A 24,332-nucleotide genomic window follows, 5' to 3' on the forward strand; every position below is an offset into this window, starting at 1 on the left:
AGCATGATATCCAATCTCGCTTTCGAGAGTGTTCTTGCTTAATCTGAGTTTACTCCGCGCGGAACCTCGGGGTTCGTATTGCGGCTGACAATATCGGCTTGGGTGATGATTTTAGACCCTATATCATATGATATATCTTCTACAATACCGGCAATATGGAGAACATAGGCACATATTAACTACGGTATATCTGTGTACTGGCGTTAAGCTGCTGCTAGCATACCTTATATTTGTACATTCAAAATGGCTCCGTATATGTCTGACCCGGATATGCCCCATACCAACGGCACAAATGGGGTCACCCCGTGGAACATGGCGTCTATCATGGCCAACGACGCTCTCGAACCGATCGCTATCATTGGAATTGGTGGCAGATTCCCTGGCGAAGCTACGAATCCCGACAAACTGTGGGATCTGATTTGCAAGGGTCAAAGTGCCATGAGCGAAGTGCCCAAGGACCGATTCAACATCGACGCCTTCTACCATCCGCATGCAGAACGACAGGGGACCATGAACGTCCGAGGGGGCCATTACATGCAGGAGGACGTGGCCTGTTTCGATGCGCCTTTCTTTTCCATCACCCCGCAGGAGGCCAATGCGATGGATCCGCAGCAAAGACTCGCTCTGGAAGTGGCCTATGAAAGTTTGGAAAATGGTACTCCACCCACCCAATTGATGGGTTACATAGCGTCGCTAATATTGACTAGCCGGTCTGCGCATTGAGGAGATTGCCGGTTCACCCATGGCCTGCTTCATGGCTTCGTTTACCAGGGACTACGCAAATCTTCGCTCGCATGATGCTGAGGATATTCCGTAAGCCGGGTCCATCCTGTACTGTTTTAAGTACGAGCCTGCTTACACCAGCTATAGGAAGTACGAAGGCACTGGAAACGGTGCGGCTCTGATATCCAACCGTATTTCATGGTTCTTCGATCTCAAAGGGCCCAGTCTCAGTCTCGACACGGCCTGTTCCTCCTCTCTGGTTGCGTTGCATCTGGCGTGCCAAAGCCTTCGAAGTGGTGAATCCAAAACTGTATGTTTGTACACCAAATGTAGGATACGTGCCATAACTGACCCGACCTGCAGGCCCTGGTGGGTGGCACTAACCTTCTCCTCATGCCGGAGATGCAAATCGCAATGACATCGCTGCATTTCCTCAGTCCCGACAGCAAGAGCCAGGCCTTCGATCACAAGGCCAATGGATACTCTCGTGGTGAAGGTGCCGCTGTCATCACTCTGAAGCCTCTGGCGGATGCCCTCCGGGATAATAATGTCATCCGGGCTGTGATTCGAGGAACTGGTGTGAATCAGGATGGCAAAACCCCAGGCATCACTTTGCCCTCTGCAGAAGCACAGGAGGAATTGATCAGGACCACCTATCAGTCGGCAGGTCTTGACTTTCCTGAGACAAACTATTTCGAGGCGCATGGAACTGGTATGAGCTCTTCTTCTTAAGTCCTCAGGGTCGCATTCAGAGGCTAACAGACACCCAAAGGCACGCCTGCCGGTGATCCACTGGAAGCATCTGCAATTGGAGCTACATTTGGAGCGTCCAGATCCAAGGATAACCCAATTCCAATCGGTTCGATCAAGACTAATATCGGTCATATGGAGGGCGTGAGTGGTCTGGCTGGCTTGATCAAGAGTGTGTACGCACTTGAAAAAGCAATCATTCCACCTAATCTGTGGTTTGAGAAGCCAAACCCTCGCATTCCAATGGCTGAGTGGAACATAACTGTGAGATTAATTCCTTACCCCCTCGCACCTGGTAGTTATGGCTGACGAAGTTTTTGAGGTCCCAACAAAATTGACCTATTGGCCAACGCAAGGCCTCCGTCGTGCAAGTGTCAACTCGTTCGGCTATGGCGGTACTAATGCGCACTGTATCCTGGATGATGCCTACAATTATCTTACGAGCCGTGGGCTGAAAGGTGCTCACAGAACCGTCACAGACAGTCAGATTGAGGACCTTGAGACTCTCTCCGATCTGCTCTCCATTTCGAGCCAAGATAGTACCTGGTCGAAAGTGGACGGTAATGTGAGCGACCGAACGAGCTACAGCAGTACGGCACTGGAGATCGCAAAGATCGCACCTGCACCAAAGCTCTTCTACTGGTCTTCCCACGAACAGAACGGGGTAGAGAGAACATCCAAAGCGCTACTGAAATACCTGCTTGATAAGACGCGCGGTGAACTGCCGGAAGATTTCCTGGATAGCCTTGTGTATACTTTGTCCGAGTGTCGCAGCAGGCTGTCTTGGAAAACATATGCAGTGGCGTCCACGGTGGATGAACTTGTTTCACTCCTGGAGCAGGGCGTTCCCAAGCCCCTGAGAGCATCACAGGTGCCCTCGCTCGGATTCATCTTTACCGGGCAGGGAGCCCAGTGGTACGCAATGGGGAGGGAGCTTCTTTGCTACGCTACTTTCCGCCAGAGTTTGGAAGCTGCCACGGCATACCTGGAAAGCGAGGGATGCACGTGGAATCTATTCTGTAAGAAATGATATCCACTCCTACATTGAAGCAGCATATTAACCTCAACAGTGGAGTTCGTGCGTGACAGGGACACGTCTTGCATCAACAAAGCGGCCATCAGTCAGGCCACATGTACAGCGCTCCAAGTTGCCTTGGTTGATCTACTCGCTAAATGGAGCATCAGTCCAACGGCGGTCATTGGTCACTCGAGCGGAGAAATTGCTGTAAGCTATATAAGGTCGCTTTGCAAAAGAGCACTCGCTGACGGATTGTAGGCTGCCTATGCAAAAGGTGCCATCAGTAGAGAGGATGCGTGGAAGATCGCCTACCATCGCGGCCGTCTCTCCAACACCATCACCCGGGATGGGGCTATGATGGCTGTTGGACTCGGCGAAGCTGCTGTCCAGCCGTACCTTAATAAGATCACTGACGGGGAGGTGGTGGTCGCCTGCATCAACAGCCCCACGAATGTCACCTTATCCGGCGACTCGGCCGCCATCACTCAAGTTCAGGAATTGCTCGAGGCTTCCAAGGTGTTTGTGCGAAGGCTGACCGTGAAGACGGCATATCACTCGCCACATGTCAAGGCAATCGCAGAAGAATATCGCCGTTCGCTCCAGGATATCAGGACCTTAAAAGCAGGGGATTCCGGAGCCGCGATGTTCTCCTCCGTCACTGGCAAGCTGATCGACGCAGACGAGCTTGGGCCCAACTACTGGGTGGACAATATGATCAGTCCGGTCAACTTCCTGCAGGCTGTATCCACCGCCGTGTCGTATTCTGCACGCAAGAGACGCACAACGCGCAAAGAGGCATTCATCAACGTCTTGTTAGAGGTGGGCCCTCATGCCGCGTTGCAGGGTCCGATCAAACAGATCTTGCAGCACGAGAGGACCAAGACCCCGATTCCCTATATCTCTGTTCTGTCGCGGGGGAATGACGCCACAAGAACCGCCCTCGAAGCACTGGGCAAGCTCAATCAACATGGATATCCGGTGGATGTGACCATGGCCAACACCCCAGGAAAGAGAGCTACTCCGCCAGTGCCCCTGACGGACCTTCCCCCGTTTGCCTGGAATCACATGCAACGCTACTGGTACGAATCCCCCATCTCGGCTGCATACCGCCAGCGGAAGCTTCCTCGCCACGATCTGCTGGGTGCTCTGAGCGAGCATTGCAGTGACTTGGAGCCGTCTTGGCGAAACTATCTCCGAGTGGCCGAGATGCCCTGGATTGAACATCACAAAGTACAGTCATCGATCTTGTACCCGCTGTCGGGGATGATGGTCATGGCCATCGAAGGCATCCGGCAGATTTCCGACAAGAGCAAGGAAATTGAAGGTTTCCAACTGCGCGATGTGTCCGTTGGTACCGCCATGGTGGTGCCGGCAGATGAGCCGATCGAAACCAAGCTCCAATTCAGACCGTGGCGGATGGGCTCGCGCCTTCCGGATGCTTACTGGAAGGAATTCACCATCTCGTGCCGCACTCGCCAGGGGGTTTGGTCCCAGCATTGCTCGGGTCTCATCTCCGTCCAGTATAAAAAGGCGGCCAATACCACTTTTACAGATGAGGAACTGGAAGCAAAGAACCGCCACCGCGCTGAGTATCACAGACTAGCTAACGCTGGATTCAAGCCAGATGACCCGCGACAGGTCTATGCGGCTATGGCCGAACTCGGTCTCCAATGGGGTCCTTCGTTCACGACACTCGTCCATATTAGCTCCGGGGACTACGAGGCCCACTGTATGCTGGAGGTTCCAGACACCAAGAAATACATGCCTGAGAACTTTGAATACCCTCATGTGATTCATCCGGCCTGCTTGGACGGATTCGTCCAGATGATGATCCCGGCCTCGACACCTACTGGAGTGCAATTAGACCGTGCCAAGATCCCCCGGTTCATCGAGAGTTTGTATATCTCCGCCAAGGTCCCTAATTCCCCCGGTACTCGGTTCTACGGCTACTCCAAGTCGAAGCCGTACGGGTTCAACGAGTCCATTGCCATGGTTGCGGCCTCGACCAGCGAGTGGGAAGAGCCGTTCATCGTGATCGAAGGCTGTCGAAATATCTCGTTAGAGACCATGACAGAGAGTCTGGCGGCCGAAACCATTACCAAGTCCCTGCGGAAGCTGGGTGCACATCCGACCTGGGATATCGATCTCGAGCATCTGCCGCTGGATCGCGCAGTCGAGTTGCTCGGGCGTTATGGGCAGGAGGTGCCAGACGCCGACTCTGAGGTGATCCGGATTCTTGAGCTGGCGTCTTTCATTCTTTGCAAGCGTGTTCTGCGGCAGTTTGGCCCAGAAGACAGTCAGACGTTTGCACCCCACCATCGCATTTTCTACAAGTATATGCAGCATCAATATGAACTAGCCACGCAGGGAAAGCTGAACTGCCAACGGAGCATCCCCAACGTGGATTGGCTCAACACGACCGACTCGTTTGACGAGGAAGTCCTCTCGCGAGCAGCGGCCTCCACCGTGGATGGAAAGCTCATGTGCTGCCTTGGGACTGACTACGACAAAATCCTTCGAGGAGAGCTAGAGCCACTGCAGCTCATGCGGGAGGGTGACTTGCTCACCCAGTACTACCGCAACGGAATTGGTGTCAACAAGTGGAATCCCATCATCGCCAAATATGTCCAGCTGCTGTCCCATAAGAAAGACCTCAAGATTCTCGAAGTGGGAGCGGGCACAGGAGGCACAACCTCGGTGGTCCTGGAGGCGCTGGGAAACCGTCACGATACCTCGATGCGTCTCCAGTCCTACACATTTACTGACATCAGCAGTGGTTTCTTTGAGAAGGCATCGGAGGAGTTCGCACCCTGGGCGCCGTTCCTGCAGTACAAAGTCCTCAATATCGAGAAGGACGCTGCGGCGCAGGGGATGCCCATGGGCCACTATGATCTGGTCATTGCCAACAACGTGCTGCATGCGACGTCTTCCATCAGTACCTGCTTGACGAACTGTAGGAATATGCTCAAACCGTAAGTACACCTTGTTCTCCGAATGTACTTCATCGCCGTCGGTGTCTAACTCCACCACAGAGGAGGAGTTCTGCTTCTCGGGGAGCTCACTTGCACATTGGCCCGGATCCCAATGATCTTCGGTACTCTATCAGGATGGTGGATGGGTATGCCTATTCCAGAATACGATGAACGTAACTGCAGAGATCGCTAATGACACTCCACAGGAGAAAATGACGGTCGCAAGTACGGGCCAAGACTGTCCGAAAACGAATGGGAAACAGCACTCAGACAAGCCGGATTCAGCGGGCTGGACATGTGTTTCCGGGACCACAAAATTGAAGAGTAATACTCCGTCTCCCTCATGCTTTCGTCCGCCGTTCCAGAGACACCAGCGCCAGGGCTTCCCAAGAATGCTGTGCTTGTTCATCCTGCTGAGCCCACCCCGTCCGTCACGGGACTCTGTTCCAAGCTAATTGAAGCGCTCGCCGGGAAAGGTACAAAGGCTGAACTAATCTCCATGGAGCAGCTTGACCAGCACGAGCTAGCAGGGAAGGCATGCATCTCGTTCTTGGAAGAAGACACTCCGCTGTTGTATCAGGCCAGCCGGAAAGAGTTTGAAGCCGTCAAACGCATGATCCTCCAGTCTGAATCCACATTATGGCTGACGCGGGGTGCGGCCATGGAAAGCTCTACACCCGAGGGGAATATCATTGCGGGTCTTGGTCGCACCATCAGAGGCGAGATCCCTCATATGCAGCTCACCACACTGGACCTGGATCCCGGCGTCGGTATCGATGATCCAGCCACGGTGCTGGCCATCAACAGTGTGCTGCAGTCAGGCGTGGAGGCAAAGAACGTCGAGCACCCTGACTGGGAATATGCTCTCCGAAATGGAACGATTCACACGGTCCGTCTGAACCCGGATGCGCCCGTCAACGAGATGCTTTCCTCCATCACCGAGACACCGGATGCAGTTCCTATGTCCTTCAAACAACATGGTCGGCCCCTGGCATTGGCTATTAAAAGCCCAGGCATGTTGGACACGTTCCAGTTTGTGAACGACGAGGAATACTCCCAGCCGTTGAAGCCCAGCCAGGTCGAGATTGCCGTCAAGGCCATGGGGATGAACTTCCACGATGTCATGATCGCCATGGGCCAGATTGCCGACACGGATCTGGGCGTCGAGTGCAGCGGTATAGTGGCGCGCGTGGGGGCCGGAGTCACCAAGTACAAAGTAGGAGATCGAGTGATCACCTTCCGACTGGGATGCTTCCGTAACTTCCTGCGCAACCCGGAGGAGATGTTCCAAAAGATCCCCGACGACATGTCCTTTGAAGACGCGGCATCCATCCCTTGTATCTACAGCACGGTCTACTACTCCCTATTTGACGTGGCCCATTTGCAGAAGGGCGAGAGTGTGCTGATTCATGCTGCGGCTGGAGGTCTTGGACAAGCGGCCATCATCCTCTGCCAGTATATTGGAGCCGAGATCTTCGTCACCGTGTCATCAGAGAAAAAGAAACGATTCCTCGTGAAGGAATACGGAATCGCAAAGGACCATATCTTCAACAGTCGTGACCTCAGCTTTGCCCAGGGTATCAAGCGAATGACTAACGGGAAAGGTGTGGACGTTGTTCTCAACTCTCTGGCCGGCGAGGCTCTTCGTCAGTCCTGGCTTGCCGTTGCGCCTTTTGGTCGGTTTATCGAGCTGGGCAAGAAGGATATCGTTGGCAATACCGGCATAGACATGGCACCGTTTATGAACAACATTCGTTTCTGCGGTGTGAACATGCTCAGCGTCTACCGCGACAATATCCCCCTGTTTGGCCGCATCATCGCGGACATGATGAGGATGGTATCCGAAGGCATCATCCGCCCTGTAAAACCTCTCAAGACCTTCAATCTCTCCCAGATCGAAGAAGTCTTCCGCACAATGCAGACGGGTAAACACATCGGGAAGATGGTCTTTCAGGCAAACGATGATGATCTTGTTCCGGTGAGTAGTAATGCCTAGAAAAAGATCTCAATCTATACTAACGAGCATCATCACAGGTTGTGCCTCAGAAGGCTCGCCCCGCTGAGCTCACGGCCGACGCAACATACTTGATCCCCGGTGGGCTCGGTGGACTGGAACGTTCTCTGGCCCAGCAGATAGCAGACCAGGGCGCCCGCAACCTCATCTTCACGTCTCGGTCCGGCGACAAGCGGCCGGAAGCCAAGAAGCTCCTAGCCAATCTGCGTGCTCAAGGCGTGCATGTCAAAGCCTATGCCTGCGACATCAGCCACGCAAGTCAACTGGACGCCGTGCTGAAGGAAGCTGCAGTCGAATTTCCCCCCATCCGAGGTGTTGTTACATGCGCGATGCACCTGCAGGATGTGTTCTTCGAGAACATGACCGTCGAAGACTACCATGCGGCAATCCGTCCGAAGGTGCAAGCCACACGCAACCTACACGATCTGCTCCCCAAGGACCTGGATTTCTTCATCTGTCTCTCGTCCGTGGGAGGCATTGTCGGCTCTCGGGGTCAGGGCAACTACAACGCCGGCAACACGTACCAGGACGCCATCTGCCACCATCGACGCGCGCTGGGTCTCAATGCCACGTCAATCAACCTGGGTGTCGTCCTTGGGGTCAGGATCACGGCCGAGCAAGGCGAAATTCTCTCATACCTCAAAACAGGTGCCATGACCGGTGTGCGTGAGCAGGAAGTGCTCGCCCTCATCGAAGCGGCCATAAACAATTCCATCCCTGCGCAGATTGTTGCGGGTCTGGCAACCGGAGATTTACTGAACCAAAACGGGCATAAGGAGCCGTACTGGTTCAGGAACGCGCGCTTCTCACACATGCGGATCTTTGACACCCAGGAGTTCACCGTCAGCTCCGAGGACGTGGACCAGGGCCTGCACGAGAGTCTGGCCGCCGCGCAGACGATGGGAGAGCCGTCGGATATTATTTGTCGCGCGCTCATGCAGAAACTGGCCAAAGCAATAATAATAGAGCTGGAGGATCTCGATGCCAGTTGACCAGCCAACAGCTACAGCATTGACAGTCTAGTTGCGGTGGAGGTTCGCGCATGGATATTAAAGGAAGCCAAGTCCGACATTAGTGTGTTTAATATTTTAAGTAATGATCCTCTGACTGCATTAGCCGCCAAAATCGCCACCAAGAGCACGCTGTTGAGCCCTACGGTGCAGATGGAGGAGGGGTGAATAGGCGATAGCAATAGTAGCGAACCAACGGATTTTTCTATGTCTTATCCGGTTCTCTTCCTAGTTGAGTAGCCTCCAAACGTTGTTCTGTATAGTTTGTTGTCAAATGTAGTATATAGATTTGAAATCCCTTATACAAAGTCCCCACCATATCCTAGATCGGTCGTGTAATTTTAGACTGGTCGTGGATTGGTTATGGGATACCTGTATATTCTACTTGATACTATGATAATTATCTATATAAATGTTATATATTATCTATTATATATACTCAGAATAGCCTCAATCAGGGGGATAGGGGTGCCTCCTGAGTTCAGACTGAAAAGTAGGATATATATATTTAACCAGTACAATCCAGGGTACCATCCTCTAAAATATAAAATTAACTCTAACTCTAGGTTTTCTTAGTAACCCTAATATTTTATGTTATAGATAGGTAGATCTATATATTCTCTATCTATATATTCAAGAATATATCCCTGTCTAGGCCCAGAATATGCTGGATAAGCTAGGGTATTAACCCATAGCCAAGGGGACTCGACATGGCTTGGAGACGGATTTGCGGATTGGGTCACCCAGTCTAGTCGTGATATATTAATTCCAGGGTTAACTGATAATACAATAGAGAATAAGACTGTGATATAACATAAAGATTTGAAGAATGCCGGCTTATCTTCAGAAGGACACAGTAGAGCTTGTATGATCGATTCCTTCTTGTAGTCACAAATTTACCGTAACCATGAGGGTAAAACCTTGCGCGGCAAGCGCAGCGGCAAGTTCCTTGGGCCTGGCAGCCGCAGCAAACCCGGGGTATTCCCTCACGAGCTCGGATTGGGAGATCTCATCCATGAGCGACCATAGGCCTTGGTTCACCTCAGTAGCCGCATCCAGAGCGACGTCTTCGGCATATAAGCGCAGAATGTCGGCGTGGAGCGAGACAACATTGAAGAGCTCCGGGGCGCGGTTCATGTACTCATTCCAGAGCTTTGCAGCTTCCCGGTTGACAAAGTAGATGTCTTCTTTCATCGATTGTGCCAACCAAGTCGGAGTCTGCTCAAAGGAATTGACCCAGGCGATCTCGGCCGCCGTGAAACTCGACGGGGGTTTCAGACTCCAGCCGCCGTTGAGACTGACCTTGCAGAAGACATGGCGCATATGACGATAGATGGAGCTACTTCTCTCGTTGTAGCTATCCGCTTCGGTGTACGTGAACATGCGGGCATTGAAGCCCCCGTGGGTAACCCCCAAACGAGACCAGTCCTTGCAGGTCCGAGGATCCGGGTTGGCGTCTATAATCCGCACTTGAAACCCACGGGTAGCGAGGAACTCTGGCGTGACAAGATTCATAAATCCCCGCACCAATAAGTACGACCGTCTCGTCGGCATTGGGATCGTTTTCGTTGTGGTGGAGTGCGCCGCGGGCCCAACCCTGAGCATAAAGCATCTCTCCTTCCTGGAGCGTCGACACCACCCAGGACGAATCTGATTGATTTTCTTGTTTGGGTACTGCGTGAATACCAGTCAAGCGATTCTTGAGCAGCTTTTCGACCTCAGGTATGTGCTTGGCGTCGCTCACCAGCAGAGCTTTTGGAGAGTCCTGATCCCGACCCAGCCTCTGATCCGGTAGCTCCTCGGTCACTTCACCCCCCTGGCATACCCAGATGTCTATTGCATCGAGACCGTTATTTGCGCCGCGAGTCCGGAATGGTCTTGACAGAACGAAACTTGAAAAGACTCATCGCCGAGCACAGACCGGAATTTCGGCACGTTGGCGCTGATCAGGAATTTCAAGTTAGGCTAGACAGTGGATTTGCCAGTTTACCATCCTCGTTGCGGCTGCTCAAGTATTAGAGGAGGATCGTGCGTATCGACATGCAACGCCTGCTCCAGCCTCTTGACTGGGATCTGCGCAGTGATGCTTACTCTCTAATTCCGCCGTGCTTAGTGAGGCGTACTAAGCAGTAAGCACACTATCTAAAGTCTGTCGATATTTTAGCTTTACCTTGGTATATTTCTATCTTTTCTATTACAGTATACAACAGAAGAAGTGCCCTCCCTGGAACTACTTCCGGGGGTGTTGGCTATAGTTTACCCCGACAATAGCCATCGAGACAACCGTTGTTGACCTCGTCGACGCCTGGGCAACGTGCACACCAGAGGCAACTGCAGTGGAGTGGAACGGGCAAAGGCTCAGCTATGCCGGTTTACGAGATGCATCCCTGCACGTCAGTCAAGCCCTGCTTTCAGTTGGAGCTGGACCTGGCGACAAGATCCCAATCTTCTCCCAGGTGTCCTTGGAGCTTCTGCCTGCTATTTTGGGCGTCCTCAGGGTTGGTGCTTGCTATGTGCCCATTGACATGGCAGCCTGGAGCAATGCAAGAATCGACGCCACGCTCAAGGACATCTCGCCGCGGGTGGGCATTGCAACCAGCCAGACAGACACCCAACGCGTACCAGTGATTGTCTTCTTCCAAGAACCATGGCTTCAATCGTCCTTTGATAACATGAATGATACATGTAGCCAGTTGGACGCCATCCGTCGAGGTCTTGATACGAATGCACTGGTGTATATCACTTTTACGTCTGGCACCACGGGAAAACCAAAGGGGGTGATGATCTATTATCAGGCTCTCTCCAAATTTGTGTCATTGACCGGCGGGGACTGTTTTAACACGGCTCCCGGGGAACGTGTGTTGCTGGCCTTTTCCATTTCGTTTGACGGTAAGCGGCATAAGTCCCTGCATGAGCCTACCCAGTGGTTTGGTAGCTGAAGATTAGCCAGCATGTGCGGCGACCATCTGGACAACAATCACCAGGGGTGGAGCCTTGGTTATGGCCTCGTGGTCAACATTCCCCGAATTGGCCACGACCTGCGATAATCTAATATTGACCCCGTCGATGCTTGCCACGTTGCATCCAGCTGGGCCTTTCGACAAGGCGCGCAGTCTCTATCTGGGTGCCGAGGCCCCCAACTTCGACATCGCGCGTCAATGGATTACCCCCACGCGAAAAGTGATCCATACTTACGGCCCCTCAGAGGCGACCATTGTTATCGCCTTTGGAAGAGTAACAGCAGACTCAGAGCCAGATCTAGGCGTGATTATCCCCGGAGTGCAGGTTGATCTCGTAGACGAGAACCTGAGAGAAAGCGATGTTGGCGAGATCTTGATATCGGGTCCCTGTTTGGCCGCGGGATACCTGAACAACCCCGAGCTTACAGATAAGAAGTTTATCAGCTGGAATGGGAAGCGCGCATACAGGACCGGTGACTTGGCTAGGAGGACGAAAACAGGACTATTATGGAATGGTCGGGCAGACCGCATGGTGAAGAATCGTGGATTCCTCATCAACCTGGAGACGGAGGTCGAAACTGGGATGCTCCGATTCAGCAACGTTCGGGCAGCGTCTGCTTTCATGTGGCGCAATAAACTAATGGGCTTCGTGCAACCGGCTACTGTCGACCTCGAGGGGCTACGTGAGTTTATGAGATACAACTTTGACCAGTTTGTGGTCCCGGATGAGTTCGTGGCGCTGGACCAATTCCCTCTCACAGCGCACGGGAAGGTGGATCGGGTCGCGCTGAACGGTCAATTGGAAGATAGAATGGCGCAAGAGGACGCAGATTTGGACACCTTTGTATGCAGCTCGTCCTATGGTGCGCTGCGGTGGGCGTTCGCCAAGTGCCTTCACGTCCCCTTCCAAAATCTCACCAGGGCATCGTCTTTCAGTCGACTGGGAGGTCACTCGCTGGCGGCTATACTCGCGTCCAAGGCTCTGATGCAGCAGGGTTATGCTACCAGCGTTCTCAAAATCATTCGCGAAGACACCATCGACCACCTGGAAGCAAAGCTCACGAAGATCCACGCACAGCTCAAGCTAGTCGAGTGCAATTGTAGTGGTAATGGCATCGCACCATTGTCAGATGCAGCACCAGCTACCGACATGCACAGACTAATGTTGGCGCAGTCTGCGCAGAACCCCATGTCAAATGCTCTCGTCGTCAGTGGCAGGTTTACAGGGACGCAGGATGCCGTTCCAACGCCCCGCGAACTGCAAGTTGCGTGGGCCACGACTCTCGCGGCGCACAGCGTGTTCAAGACGCGATACGACCTGCAAACATGGACACTGCACGACTTGGACCACGTGAACCTGGATTGGCAGGAGGTTATCGTCGAAGCCGACGACTTCGACAACACCCTCCTGTCCATCGAGGAGCAGGTCTGGGCTCACCACCGGAATCTGCAGAGTGTCCGTCTAGACGTCCCATACTCCGACATGACCTGCGTCTACGCGCCGGGACCCAACAGCAGCTGCAAAGCCATCGGCTTCGTCTGGCGTCTACACCACGTCCTCATGGATATCTTTTCCTTCATCAATCTCACGTCCGACCTGGAGCAAGCCCTCACCAAAGGAGTAGTGACTCCGGGCCCCCGCATCGCCGACTACGCTCGGTTCATGGCAAAATACAAGACGGAAAATCTCGACGCTGCCGGAAGGGCATGATGGAGCCGCTGTGTAAACAGTCAATGTTCGACATCCAACCACCGCAAATACCCGCTCCTTTGAATAGCGACGCCTGGCACAGGATGTCATATACGACCCGGGAAACCGTAGCCTCCGTAGAAGCATCAGTGAACGGGTAAAACATATCCAGCGCGACCTTGATCTTCGCCGCATGGGCCCTCGTCCTAGCAAACTACACCGGCCATCCTACTGCCTCATTCTTCCTCAGCCGCTCAGGTCGCATGGTCCCCTGGCCCGCAGCACCGTCTCTCGTCGCAGCCATGAACTCCCGCGTTCCGTTCACAACAACTCTGCCCACCACCTCAACAGTGCAACAATGGTTGGGCGAGATGCACAGCACACTCCACCGGGTCGCGGAGCTGGAGAATCTCTGCCAGTCGCTCGACCGCTCGATCTACCCGGAGCCGTATTTTAACACCGGCGTGCAGGCGTTCCTGTATATGCCGTCGGGGCCGCGCAGCTGGGAAGTACATCATCGGATGACAGCGCAGGCGGAGTCCATTGGCATGGTTTGGAGGGTGCAGCCGGCGGAGACGGGGACGGGGGAGATTCAAGGTGAGCTAGAGATTGATACAAGGGTGGTGGATTTGGGGTGGGCTGAGGAGGTGGGTGCTTTTGCGGTGGGGATGTTGGAGAGGTTGGCGGGTGCGGAGGGGAGTATGAGGCTGGGACATTTGATGAGTGGCAGTAGTTAGCCAGTATGTGAGTTCATATTGATTCATTAAGTTCGATGTATTTCATCCCGTAACTGTCATTCGCTTTGAAGCCTTTACCCGCCAAATCTATTTGACGGATACGGATACGGATATTCTTGGCTACTGTGCACCTCTATTGCTGTGAAATGGCTTGACGTAGATGTACAAAGCAAGACTGCGCAAAACTGGCTTGACCCGAAACACGACAACTCGAACGAAGCTACAGGAGCTAAGATATATGATATACCCTTTGTCCCAAACACCTCGTCGCAGCGGGCAGACAAGGACGCCATCCACCCTAGAGCAAGCTCTTCACCTTCTCCTCTCTTCCTCTCCTCCTCCACCTCCCTCCTCACCTCACCCATAGACTTGACCTGCTCCCCATCCTCCCCAAAATTCCCCTTATCCAACCACCGCCCCACCATGACCTTATTACCCTTCCACTCGTCATCCAACATACTCAGCACATCCGAATCCCGCGGCGTGCCCCACCGACTCACATTATCCTTGCGTATCGTCCCCTCAAATACATACCATAAGCGCTCCGTATGCGCGCGGGATTGGACATTCATCGCATGCGACTTGAGCCACACGCGCGCGCACGTGAAATCCTGGTGTTCGAAGAGATGCACCAATTGCAGGTAATGCGCTTCGGTGGAGGCATAAGTGCGCTGGAGTTCTGGCGCGAAGACGAAATCGTCGAGTTGGATGGTGCGGCTGGGTGGGTGGGTTCTGTACCCTAGGATTCCGAGGACAGCGGTGTGGGAATCTGAGGCCGTTGTGGGCGTTAGGGTGGGAGGGAAGGGCGGGTTCAGGACGTGGGGATTTGCGCGCAGGGCGAGGAAGGTTAGCGACGGGTTTTTGGAGAGTGTGCTGGCGATGTGGGTGGCGAGGTCGGATTCCGTTTGGATGTAGTGGAAGTTGGCGATGTAGTCAATTATCGGGTTGTTTTTGGGGAAGTTGAGGCCGCGGAAGAGCGAGGGGATGTGTTGCGGGGTGATGGGTTCAAGGGTTACGGCTGGGCCTTTGAGGGGGAAGGGGGAGAGGGAAGAGGCGGCTGGGTTGGAAAGGTGGTTAGTGCTTGATGGTAGATGGGATGTGCGGTCTTACTTTCTAGGGCTGATGCTGGGTCTGGAATTGTGTGATGGGTGAGGAGGATGGATGGCAATGCTATCTTGGAGAGTTTGTGTCTGCTGGAGAATTGGGCCTCCTGTCTTGTATGGGTTGAGTAGAAAGGAATGCCCCGAACAGATCGGCACTCGTAAGCTAGTGGCATAGCTTACGGCTTATGGCTTGCAGATACACTAAATACAGTAAGACAACTTAGCTTATGCCATGGCGCTGGTCTGTATGGATCCAGTAAGCTCAACACTAAGCTCTCAACTAAGCAGAAGCAATAAGCCACTAGCGCTGTAATGGAGACTTGAGTGTCCGACATGGCAGTCTAGCCAGTAAAGATAGTTACAGTAGCAATATCCTCAATATGCAGTATCCATATCGCCTGATTGAACACCACATCATCCCTCCCATCCTATCCCATCTTACACACCTGACCCTTACCCCACCGCCGGAATCCTGATTCAATCGACCAACCCTCACAATGTACGCCGACCGTATGCTCACCCAATGGCTGCAAGACCACAAGCCCCGCGCAACAAGCATGAAACACCAACCAGCCTTCTACCGCAACCTTGAACAAGCCATGGACCTCGCCCGCGCCGACCACAGCCTCTTCGTCGCCAAGCCCCGCTGGGACGACTCCGTCCTCGACTTCACCTCCAGCGACTTCCTCTCCTTCAACCGCACCGGCCGCATCCGCGAAGCATTCCAGGGCGAGCTAAGCCAGTACGAGGACTTCCGGCTCAGTGCCTCGGGTTCCCGCGTCCAGTACGGCAACTACGATTACCTCATCCAGACGGAGAAGGAGATTGCGGCGTTCCACGGCGCCGAGACAGCATATATCGCGCATTCCGGGTACATGGCCAATGCGGGGACTGTGGCCGCTGTGACGCTGCCTGGGGATGCGATTGTTTACGATGAGGCGGTCCATGCGAGTACGCATGAGGGGATGAAGGTTTCGCTGGCCCAGCACCGGTTGGCGTTTCGGCATAATGATCCGGATTCGCTAAGGGAGCTTCTTGGGGAGGTGAAGGGGTATCCGGGGTTTGCGGAGGGCCGCTTTTCGATTCTCATTGCGATTGAGTCAGTTTATAGTATGGATGGGGATATCTGTCCGCTCGAGGAGATGTTGCAGATGGTCAAGGACCTATTTCCGCTTGGGAATGCACAGTTCATCATCGATGAGGCTCATAGTAATGGGGTGATGGGGCCGAGGGGGGCAGGGCTGGTTAATATGTTGGGGCTGGAGAAGGAGATTGCGATTCGCATCCATGTGTGCAGTAAAGCGTTGGGATCGACTGGAGGTCAGTGAGACGCATGAGACGAGACTGCGCTAAGTTCAGTACAGGTGTGATACTCTGCAACAAGACGATTCGAAATCGGCTGATCAGCAATGCCCGGTTTGCCATCTACAGCGGCGCACCGTCGTTCCCCATGGTGGCGTCCATGCGCGCGGGGTACCGCTTGCTGGAGAATAACGAGGCCGAAGAGGTATCTCTTCCCTTCCTGGATGAGACAATGTCTAGCTCACAAGCTCCAGCCAATACAAAAAATCCAGAGCAGTGTCCGGCACTTTCTCGAAACCATCACCGCCCATCCTGTATGGGATGAAGCCGTGGACCAGGGAATCCTCAACATTCCCCTCGCCGAGGACTACGAGAGCATCAAGCACCTCACTCACATCGTGCCGGTACTGACTCGTCCAAAACACGAGCTGTACCTCTTCTTCCATCTGATGATCAACAATATCAACGCCTATAACATTTCCTTCCCGGTAGTACCCAAAGGGAAAAGTCGGGTGCGCCTGGTCTTCCACGCCCATAATGATCTGGATCAAGCGGAGACGTTGGCAAATGCCATTTGCGAGTGGGCTCAGGAAATGTTGGTGATTGAGGACGGCCAGACGGACAATGTCTTGCCGAGTGCGGCACGCCGGGTGTATGCCATGAATACTTGAGACGTAGCTAGTCAAGAGGCTTTGTTTGCAAAATAGCGTCCCCAGTTGGACAGGAGTAAGATTATATTCAGCATGGTAGGCTAATACCTACTGGTTGCCTCCGAGTTTGTTAGCATAAGACCTACACTTACTGTAACACAGTAAGCTAGATGACTGAAGGCAGCCATTCACCGTAAACCTGCTGGGTCTGGTCTTTCTGATACAGTGTCGATGCTTTCGATGACAGACCTAGGCTGAGGGGGCACCGTGCAGGGCTAAGATTTTGTAGACATATATATTTCCGATTCCTATGCTTTCACGAAACGCTCCATCTGGAGCTCAGAAAAAAAGGCGATCAACTTTGCGCATTGCCATATTCATGTGCGATGAGCTGGCCGGGAACCCCAAGAAGGAACACGGAAGCATCGGCAATTTCTACAGAAAGTTCCTGGAGGCCGGGGCGCAGAAGCTCGAGGAAAGTGGTCTCCACAAGAGACCCAATATTAAATATTTCTTCTACGACGTAGTAATCAAGCACGAATACCCATGCATCGGGGAAATCGACGCGGTATTCATGACAGGTAGCCGTGAGTGACGCCAACCCGGAGAATCAACCCTCTATCTTGCCCACTTCCTGGTCAGATACTGCAGCTAATATCTCTCTTCTTTCGTTAGGGCCATGATTCTTTCACATCAGGCTCGAACAATTGGATCTTGAAGCTCGTTGACTTCACCAAATCGCTGCTGCACGAGCAGTCGCGGGTCCGAATCATGGCCGTCTGTTTCGGGCACCAAATTGTCGGACGCGCATATGGAGAAACGGCTGAACGGAACCCTTTGGGCTGGGAAGTCTCTGTTCCTTCAGTCACACTATCAGAGACGGGTAAGAGAGTCTTTGGCTGCGATTCCCTGGTATGTTTGTTCACTCTGTGGCTGGCGTGTTGGACAGTGTTAACGTGGATCTAATGGCTGGCAGGCGCTTCATCAGATGCATCGCGACGTCGTCCGGCGGTATCCAGCGTCCGTCAAGAAGCTAGGCCATTCCGACCGGTGCGAGGTGCAGGGGATCTACGTCACGAACCGGGTCATGACTCTGCAGGGACATCCGGAGTACGATGCCGCGATTGCCTGCGAGTTGCTGGAGCGGAGGCGCGGATCTGTGCTAGATGAAGCCACATACCCAGATGGGATAGATCGAGCTCATCATCCGCATGATGGGGTGCTTGTTGGGACTGCCTTTTTGTGGTTTCTGATAAAAGAATGAAGGACGAAGCAGGAGTGTGGGTGTTGACATTTGTGTGAAGCGGTGGTATTATGGTATTTGGGAGTTTTGGCTTACAGTAAACTATACCGCTCCGGTACAGTTAGTAATGATACCTTACCAGGTACCACCAGAGATATATATCTCTGCAAGGCCAGACATCCTCTCTTGTTATTTTTCAAGTCACGTTCAAAGTGTTCTTCTAGGCTTCACTGGGTATCTGTATATGATGCAATTCTTTCCAACATGTCTAGACCTGAACCAGACACTGCGACTACATTAATCGCGACCGATCGCACTCCCCTCCTGCCAGCCATAGCAGAGGACATTCCTCCACCATCTTCCATCGCCAATGGCCACGGTCATTTAAGGAAAGTTGCAGACAATTTCCCATTCACCGTCTGGGCCATTGCGACCATTGAGTTCTCCGAGCGATTCGCCTATTTTGGGGTCCTGGGACCCATGCAGAATTAAATCCAAAACCCACGAGATGACCCTATCCGCTCTGGTGGAATCGGTTTGTCATGCTTACCCAGCCAGTGCGACATAATCTGACGCGAATACCAAGGACTCGGACAGGCTCATGCTACTTTGGTCAACCAAGGCTTCATGATCTGGTGTTTCCTGACGCCTGTATTGGGTGCAGTTGTCGCCGAGCAGTATCTCGGCCGGGTGAAAACCATCCTGTACTCTGCTGCTATCTACGGCGGCGGATTGGCGATTTTGGTCCTATCCTCTCTACCTGCCGTTCAAGAAACGGTCATTTCATTGCCAGGATTGCTTCTGTCTCTATTTCTGATAGGCGTCGGCACTGGTGGGATCAAGGCGAATGTTAGCCCGTTGCTTGCTGAGCAGTGCACGTCTCCTGGTCAAGTTATCCGTCTGCTCAAATCGGGTGAAACAGTCATCATTGATAGAGAGTTGACGGTTCAAAGGTCCGTCTCTAGACTTCCTTCTTATGCAAAGTCTGACAATCGTCAGGGTGTTTGCAACTTATTTTCTCTTTATCAACGCCGGCTGTCTTGCTGCTCTGGCTTCAGTCGAAATCGAACAATCCTACGGGTTCTCGGCAGCATTCGCCATCCCGATGACCGTCTTCATCATTGGCTTCATAGCTCTCATGACCAGCAAAGACCAGTATAACAGTAGTGCGCCGGATGGATCGATTATACCGAGCGTCCTCCACGCTCTCGGGATCACAATCAAACATAAAGGTAACCTCAACTGCACCCGACCTGCCCTAGAACCAGTCGAAAGCCGATACCAAGAATATCCCTGGACCAACTCCTTCATTGACGACCTCCAAACAGCCCTCAGCGCAAGCAAGGTCTTCCTCCTCTACCCGTTCTACTGGGCCGCCTTCTCCCAGCTCTTAACGAACTTCATTTCCCAAGCCGCGACAATGCAAACCCACGGCATCCCCAACGACATCCTCCCCTACATGAACCCCATCACAACACTCTTCCTACTCCCCTTACTCGACCGCCTCATCTTTCCCACAGTCCGCAACCTCGGGTACCCCGTCCACCATTTCCCCCGCATCACAGCGGGGTTCATGGTCTGCGCACTAGCCATGCTCTACGCCGCTTTCTTCCAGCGGACTATCTACGTCTCCCCGCCATGTTACGACCATCCACGGTCGCCCACCTGCATGCACGGACAGGTCCCCAACGACGTCTCCGTGCTCCTGCAGGTGCCCGCGTATATCCTCGTCGCTTCATCAGAGTGTCTTGCGTCGGTGGCAGGCCTGGAATACGCGTATGCCAACGCGCCCAAGTCAATGAGGTCGCTGATCATGGCGCTGTATTTGTCCACCGTCTCGGTGGGGACCTTCCTTGCTATGGCCGTCTTGCCGCTGACCGTTGATCCTAAGATAACGTGGATGTACATTGTTCTTGCAATGGCGGTTTTCGGTGCCGGGGCAGCGCTCTGGAGTGTGCCGGTTCAGCGGAAGGAGGCTGGCTAGCTAGCTAAGCCAGCTGGTGGAGGGGAGAAGAAGTCCATACGTCCCAGATAAGGTAACTTGAGACGTCATTCCGTTTGTCTGAGCGTCTTTTTTCTGGTCCAGAGATAGATAGATGGATAGAAGCTTTCAGCATAATATTTAAAGAAGTCAAAACATGTAGCCATCATGGTGGACAGGGCCGTTTTGTTTCCACGTTCAGAAGTTATAAGCGAAGGTATTTGGGTCATATATTCGGCGAGAGTAGATGTTTCTCAATTCAGACCGTCTGCTCTACCTTCATGAAAGAAACATGATGTTGAGCTACTGCCTTTGCAGTGGGTAGTCTAGTTAGTAACATTCGTCTATCGGTTAGGCTCCTTAATGGTAGCTTCTGATTTCTATCCCGCTGGAAAGCTCGTCGTGGAGACCGGGGACTGGAGACTTCCGCCGACCCTGTCATTACCCCAAAATGAGATGCTTCAGTCTATTGCTTTCCCGTTATTGACTCTGATCCCTAGTCAAGGTATCCAGCGCAGTAAATAGTAACCCGAAAGCCAGCCAAGGAGGAGGCCGTGGGCCGCGATAGATGTTTACCGGCCTGAGCTTTGCAAGCAGTCTTGTTATTTGGTGAGATCTTGACTACGGAGAGAGGAACAAGGAATGGTCAGCACAGCAGAGAGAACGACGTGGTGATGGCATCTTGGCTGCGTGGATTTCGATAAGCTGATTCATTGCTCCGGCCACGTAAATGATCATCTAAAACATAGACTATCCCTATTAGGAAACCAGATACAAGAATATGATTGGTTTCGCATGTTCTCGGTTCTTGCTCCACTCGAGAAACGTGGTATGTCCGTATCGTGGAAGATTTCATTGCACGCAGGCAGCACGAGGTCCGTTCGGGTCAGAACTAAAAGCCAAGCATGTTGTGTCCCCTTCTCCTAATGAAATTGTCATGTCTCTAAGCGACAGAGAGCACTGCCTGGGGTAGAAATAATTCAGCCATTGCTAGGCATTCCGAATGACGGGTATGAATAACTGGGCGTTGCAGAATTAGGCAATGATTGCGAGTTCTACATCATTGTCCACTCGCTGGCCATGCTTCCAAGGTCAAAATCGATTGCCCAAGACATTAGATCGGGATTCTCGTAGTCATCCAGATTAAAGGTACCAATCTCTCTATCCCCATCTCCAGCACTGTCTCCACCAGTGAGGGAAGCGTCAAGATCAGTGGTCGGAGTCGGCATCGAGTTCATTACGTCAACCCTTGTCGCAACATCAGCAATTGTCCGAGCCTGAAACTTTGACGTCGCAAGCTTGTCCAAAATCCTGTCCAATTTCTCCGTGATGGCCTTTGCCGCCTGCAAGCAGAAGGCTTGATTTCTTTCCCGCGAACTGGCCACCCTTTCGAGTTGCGACGTAAGGACGACAACATTGCGAATGACGGATGATGTTTTTATGCCAGGCGGAAGGATACTTGACGGATCTTGCGTATTGTTCTCTAGTGTAGTTAGGAGGACTGCCGCAGACGGCAAGCCGCAGGCCAGAAGCTTCACCCTGTCAGCTATGACAAACAGATGGTCGGTACAGGGGTAGAGCAGCACATACGATTTCAGGTAGATCATGCAAAGTAAAGGCGCCCTTTCTGGGAGTATTTCCCATCTGAACCACTGTCTCCAGAATGTTTGCCGATACGTCCAGCAGCTCGGGAAGCGGAGTTGAGCTATTCTCCCCAAGAAGGTGGTATATCTGGAAATGAATTTGGAGATAGGCTAGATGAACCTTCGCGTGCATGTAACAAGTGCTCAAGGGCATGTCGGATTCCCAGCAGTCCTGAGTATATCTTAGATGTGGAAGCAGGTTATCCCACGTCTGACGACATCGAGAAGACAATTCTCTGAAACAACCTTAGTGCTGTTCAACCCCTGTCCGAATGATTGTACACACCTCAGCTGGGCAGGGTCAGCGGCCTGTGATGCTTGAAATTTATATTCCACAATTCCCTCCCGAAACTGACTCAGAATATATCGCAATCGAGCCCAGGTTGCTGCTCTAAGCTTCCCATCTGTGTTCCAGCCATCTTCGGTGAGTCGACCTTTTGCATCCTCCAGTTCCTGGGGAGTTTGGGCAAAAAGTTCGTCATCTGACAAATCAAGGGGGAGCTTGACGTCCACATATCGAGAGGTAATGCGAGGAGGTAGATTGAATATCAGGCCAAACATCTTCTCCAGGTAATATTCAGTCACAAAGCACCTTCTCCGGCACTCTGCAAGAAAAAACGGGGTTCTCTCAGAGGAATATGTCGATTCCCTGTTCAAGCCCAGAGCCAATAAATCAGTCGAGAGATCGCCCACCAGACGCCACACGCCGAGGCCTGCAATCAATCAGTATCCACCCATTCACGATATGTATAAAAGTGGCCCACTCGTATCTCCTTCAAGAAATGACCTGAGCTGTCCATTCTCATTCGCCAACCATATAATGACGTCGTTTGACAGGGGTGCGAGGTCTCGAGCTAGTCGTAAGATTACCGTGCTATACCAGACCATGTCTGGGACGAATGCGGCATCCTTACCCTCATCGCAATCAATGAAAAAAGCCGAAGCACGGGCAGCCATAGTATACAAAAGACCGAGAGTCTCGACTCGAAGATTCGGACCAGAGAACAAGGCTAAGAAACCATGCAGGTCCAAGGATGCGGTGATGATAACCTCTGTAGAGGAAGAAAGCAGTATAGATTCTGATAACCGCGAAATATCGCCCAACTCAACTCGATCTCCCGTTTCTTCAAGGACATAGCCCGACGATACTAGATCTGTACGGAGCGCACTGAGAAGGTGCAGAACGACTGGTTTCGGTACAAGTGAGTTATGCTTAGCAGAGTAGTACTGATGGAGGCACTTTTCAATGACAGGAAGGTATCTTAACTGAGACACAATCTCCTTCATGGTGGCTAGATGGGCCTCATAGGTCTTGCTGTCATGCGAGCCCGGCAAGGGAGTGGCTGGCAAGTTCCCACTGTCAGAGACGGTCGACATAAAAGGCCATGTGTGGAATTTGGGCGGTCCAGCCGCAGAGCGTCTGGGATATATTGCACTGGAACTGCTCCACGATGGTGCAGCAATGGTTGGTTGGGATGGCGTAGGCACGGCCAGTCTTCGTGCACTTGCACTTCGAATTTTAGTCAGAGGGGCAGGATGGTAGTAGCAGCGAGAGTCGAAGCCACGACGCCGGCAGGAGGCACAGACTGGTTTGCCGTGATCGCATCGAGTTTTCCTCTCTCGGCAAGGTTCACATGAGGCGAGGGTTCGATTGCGCCTGGTTGTGGGTGCTGACATGCTCAATGACCTGTTTGGAATGAACTCAGTGCTCCTTCGTTCGCTTTCCAGGTCCACTGGATACGATTCGGTATTATGCGGACTCAGTATCCCGGTTCTTGTCTCTTTTCCTGGTTTCTTGGAGAGATTGCGCCATGAGGAACACTTGCCCAGCTGCAGGTGAGAGTGCGGTCTCGCTATCAGAGGCTCGTCAGCTGACTCTTATTCCGATACAAGACCGGTACTAAGCTATGTATCGGACCTGTACTGGGATTGTCAAGCTGTTATCAACAATACCGGACCTGCTACTATCCTAGTAGTAATACCCCTGCAATTTCGGGGTTCCTCCAAAGATCCCAAGAAGCCGAGTTAGATAGATGAGATTATAGAGGTCTCCGACCTTCAAGATACCGCAGTGCACTAGCTAGTATTCCCCAACAGAGCGGGACAGTGGGGAGCAGCGCCATTCTCTGAGAACTCAGATCGCGCCGACCAGTGCCGGGAATTTGCAACTACTGGCCATGGTCTTTGGCTTGCTGTTAAGTGTACGGATACCATGCCCGGAGAAGCTCCGACGGACATCGTGGGGGCACTTGCACTTGGAGATACGTCGTCGTCCTATGTGTCCCCTGTATCCGAGCCGGAGCTTCACGTGCGATTACTAATTACGGATCGAACAATACGCTGGCAATAATAGTGGCAGACGCCTCTTGGACCATGCCTGTGATCTTCCCTGCAAGGCTGGAGTCTCATTGCTGCGCGTAGGTTGCTATGCAGGTGGCGACGGCAAGTTGCTCCGATACTATGAGTTCCCAGGGCTTGAAAATATTCCAATCTACCAAGTGCTTGCTTAACGGTTAGATGAGATGGATAAAGAAGA

The 24,332-nt window shown here is 52.7% G+C and overlaps 8 protein-coding genes across 8 annotated transcripts; 5 read left to right on the plus strand and 3 right to left on the minus strand.

The window, feature by feature from the left end:
• Positions 1-198: 198 nt before the first annotated feature.
• BO87DRAFT_404034 (uncharacterized protein) lies at positions 199-8,655 on the plus strand (the record flags this gene model as incomplete). The annotated part of the gene is made up of 13 exons (XM_025625824.1): positions 199-655; positions 708-813; positions 871-1,033; positions 1,087-1,435; positions 1,496-1,737; positions 1,796-2,492; positions 2,544-2,698; positions 2,750-5,463; positions 5,524-5,609; positions 5,670-5,762; positions 5,838-7,441; positions 7,498-8,464; positions 8,501-8,655. Exons 1-13 carry the CDS (start codon positions 244-246, stop codon positions 8,653-8,655), a joined length of 7,743 nt encoding a protein of 2,580 aa, XP_025483095.1. The 5' UTR covers positions 199-243.
• A 720-nt stretch (positions 8,656-9,375) lies between these two features.
• Positions 9,376-10,041, minus strand: BO87DRAFT_422493 (uncharacterized protein; the record flags this gene model as incomplete). Its single annotated transcript, XM_025627118.1, has 1 exon — positions 9,376-10,041. One exon carries the CDS (start codon positions 10,039-10,041, stop codon positions 9,376-9,378), a length of 666 nt encoding a protein of 221 aa, XP_025483096.1.
• Positions 10,042-10,527: 486 nt separating this feature from the next.
• BO87DRAFT_422494 (acetyl-CoA synthetase-like protein) lies at positions 10,528-13,874 on the plus strand (the record flags this gene model as incomplete). The annotated part of the gene is made up of 4 exons (XM_025627119.1): positions 10,528-10,567; positions 10,759-11,376; positions 11,438-13,106; positions 13,310-13,874. The coding sequence occupies 4 exons, from the start codon at positions 10,528-10,530 to the stop codon at positions 13,872-13,874; spliced, it is 2,892 nt and encodes a 963-aa protein (XP_025483097.1).
• A 74-nt stretch (positions 13,875-13,948) lies between these two features.
• Positions 13,949-15,150, minus strand: BO87DRAFT_447980 (uncharacterized protein; the record flags this gene model as incomplete). Its single annotated transcript, XM_025628275.1, has 2 exons — positions 13,949-14,931; positions 14,985-15,150. 2 exons carry the CDS (start codon positions 15,148-15,150, stop codon positions 13,949-13,951), a joined length of 1,149 nt encoding a protein of 382 aa, XP_025483098.1.
• Positions 15,151-15,474: 324 nt separating this feature from the next.
• Positions 15,475-16,950, plus strand: BO87DRAFT_351464 (aminotransferase class I/II-fold pyridoxal phosphate-dependent enzyme; the record flags this gene model as incomplete). Its single annotated transcript, XM_025621131.1, is given in 3 exon segments — positions 15,475-16,301; positions 16,316-16,484; positions 16,534-16,950. 3 exon segments carry the CDS (start codon positions 15,475-15,477, stop codon positions 16,948-16,950), a joined length of 1,413 nt encoding a protein of 470 aa, XP_025483099.1.
• Positions 16,951-17,505: 555 nt separating this feature from the next.
• Positions 17,506-18,286, plus strand: BO87DRAFT_373335 (class I glutamine amidotransferase-like protein). The gene is made up of 2 exons (XM_025622519.1): positions 17,506-17,841; positions 17,906-18,286. Exons 1-2 carry the CDS (start codon positions 17,701-17,703, stop codon positions 18,191-18,193), a joined length of 429 nt encoding a protein of 142 aa, XP_025483100.1. The 5' UTR covers positions 17,506-17,700; the 3' UTR covers positions 18,194-18,286.
• A 185-nt stretch (positions 18,287-18,471) lies between these two features.
• Positions 18,472-20,284, plus strand: BO87DRAFT_183227 (putative oligopeptide transporter). Its single transcript, XM_025618430.1, has 3 exons — positions 18,472-18,707; positions 18,759-19,125; positions 19,172-20,284. Exons 2-3 carry the CDS (start codon positions 18,800-18,802, stop codon positions 20,154-20,156), a joined length of 1,311 nt encoding a protein of 436 aa, XP_025483101.1. The 5' UTR covers positions 18,472-18,707; positions 18,759-18,799; the 3' UTR covers positions 20,157-20,284.
• An 824-nt stretch (positions 20,285-21,108) lies between these two features.
• On the minus strand, positions 21,109-23,597 carry BO87DRAFT_183210 (uncharacterized protein). The gene is made up of 5 exons (XM_025618429.1): positions 22,711-23,597; positions 22,561-22,650; positions 22,083-22,509; positions 21,744-22,032; positions 21,109-21,685 (listed from the first exon to the last, which is right to left on the minus strand). Exons 1-5 carry the CDS (start codon positions 23,471-23,473, stop codon positions 21,209-21,211), a joined length of 2,046 nt encoding a protein of 681 aa, XP_025483102.1. The 5' UTR covers positions 23,474-23,597; the 3' UTR covers positions 21,109-21,208.
• Positions 23,598-24,332: the final 735 nt, after the last annotated feature.

Source organism: Aspergillus neoniger (genome assembly GCF_003184625.1).
Source record: "Aspergillus neoniger CBS 115656 unplaced genomic scaffold BO87scaffold_5, whole genome shotgun sequence".
Taxonomy (NCBI): Eukaryota; Fungi; Ascomycota; class Eurotiomycetes; order Eurotiales; family Aspergillaceae; genus Aspergillus; species Aspergillus neoniger.

Bases quoted from the DNA above. Each gene is read 5' to 3' on its own strand.
- BO87DRAFT_373335 (XM_025622519.1), top strand. From the start codon at position 17,701: ATGGCCGTCTGTTTCGGGCACCAAATTGTCGGACGCGCATATGGAGAA. The intron at 17,842-17,905 runs GTATGTTTGTTC...AATGGCTGGCAG, and splicing joins TCTTTGGCTGCGATTCCCTG to GCGCTTCATCAGATGCATCG.
- BO87DRAFT_183227 (XM_025618430.1), top strand. From the start codon at position 18,800: ATGATCTGGTGTTTCCTGACGCCTGTATTGGGTGCAGTTGTCGCCGAG. The intron at 19,126-19,171 runs GTCCGTCTCTAG...GACAATCGTCAG, and splicing joins AGAGAGTTGACGGTTCAAAG to GGTGTTTGCAACTTATTTTC.
- BO87DRAFT_183210 (XM_025618429.1), bottom strand. From the start codon at position 23,473: ATGTCAGCACCCACAACCAGGCGCAATCGAACCCTCGCCTCATGTGAA. The intron at 22,651-22,710 runs GTAAGGATGCCG...TCTTACGACTAG, and splicing joins TTTCATTGATTGCGATGAGG to CTCGAGACCTCGCACCCCTG. The intron at 22,033-22,082 runs GTGTGTACAATC...AGGTTGTTTCAG, and splicing joins GCTGACCCTGCCCAGCTGAG to AGAATTGTCTTCTCGATGTC.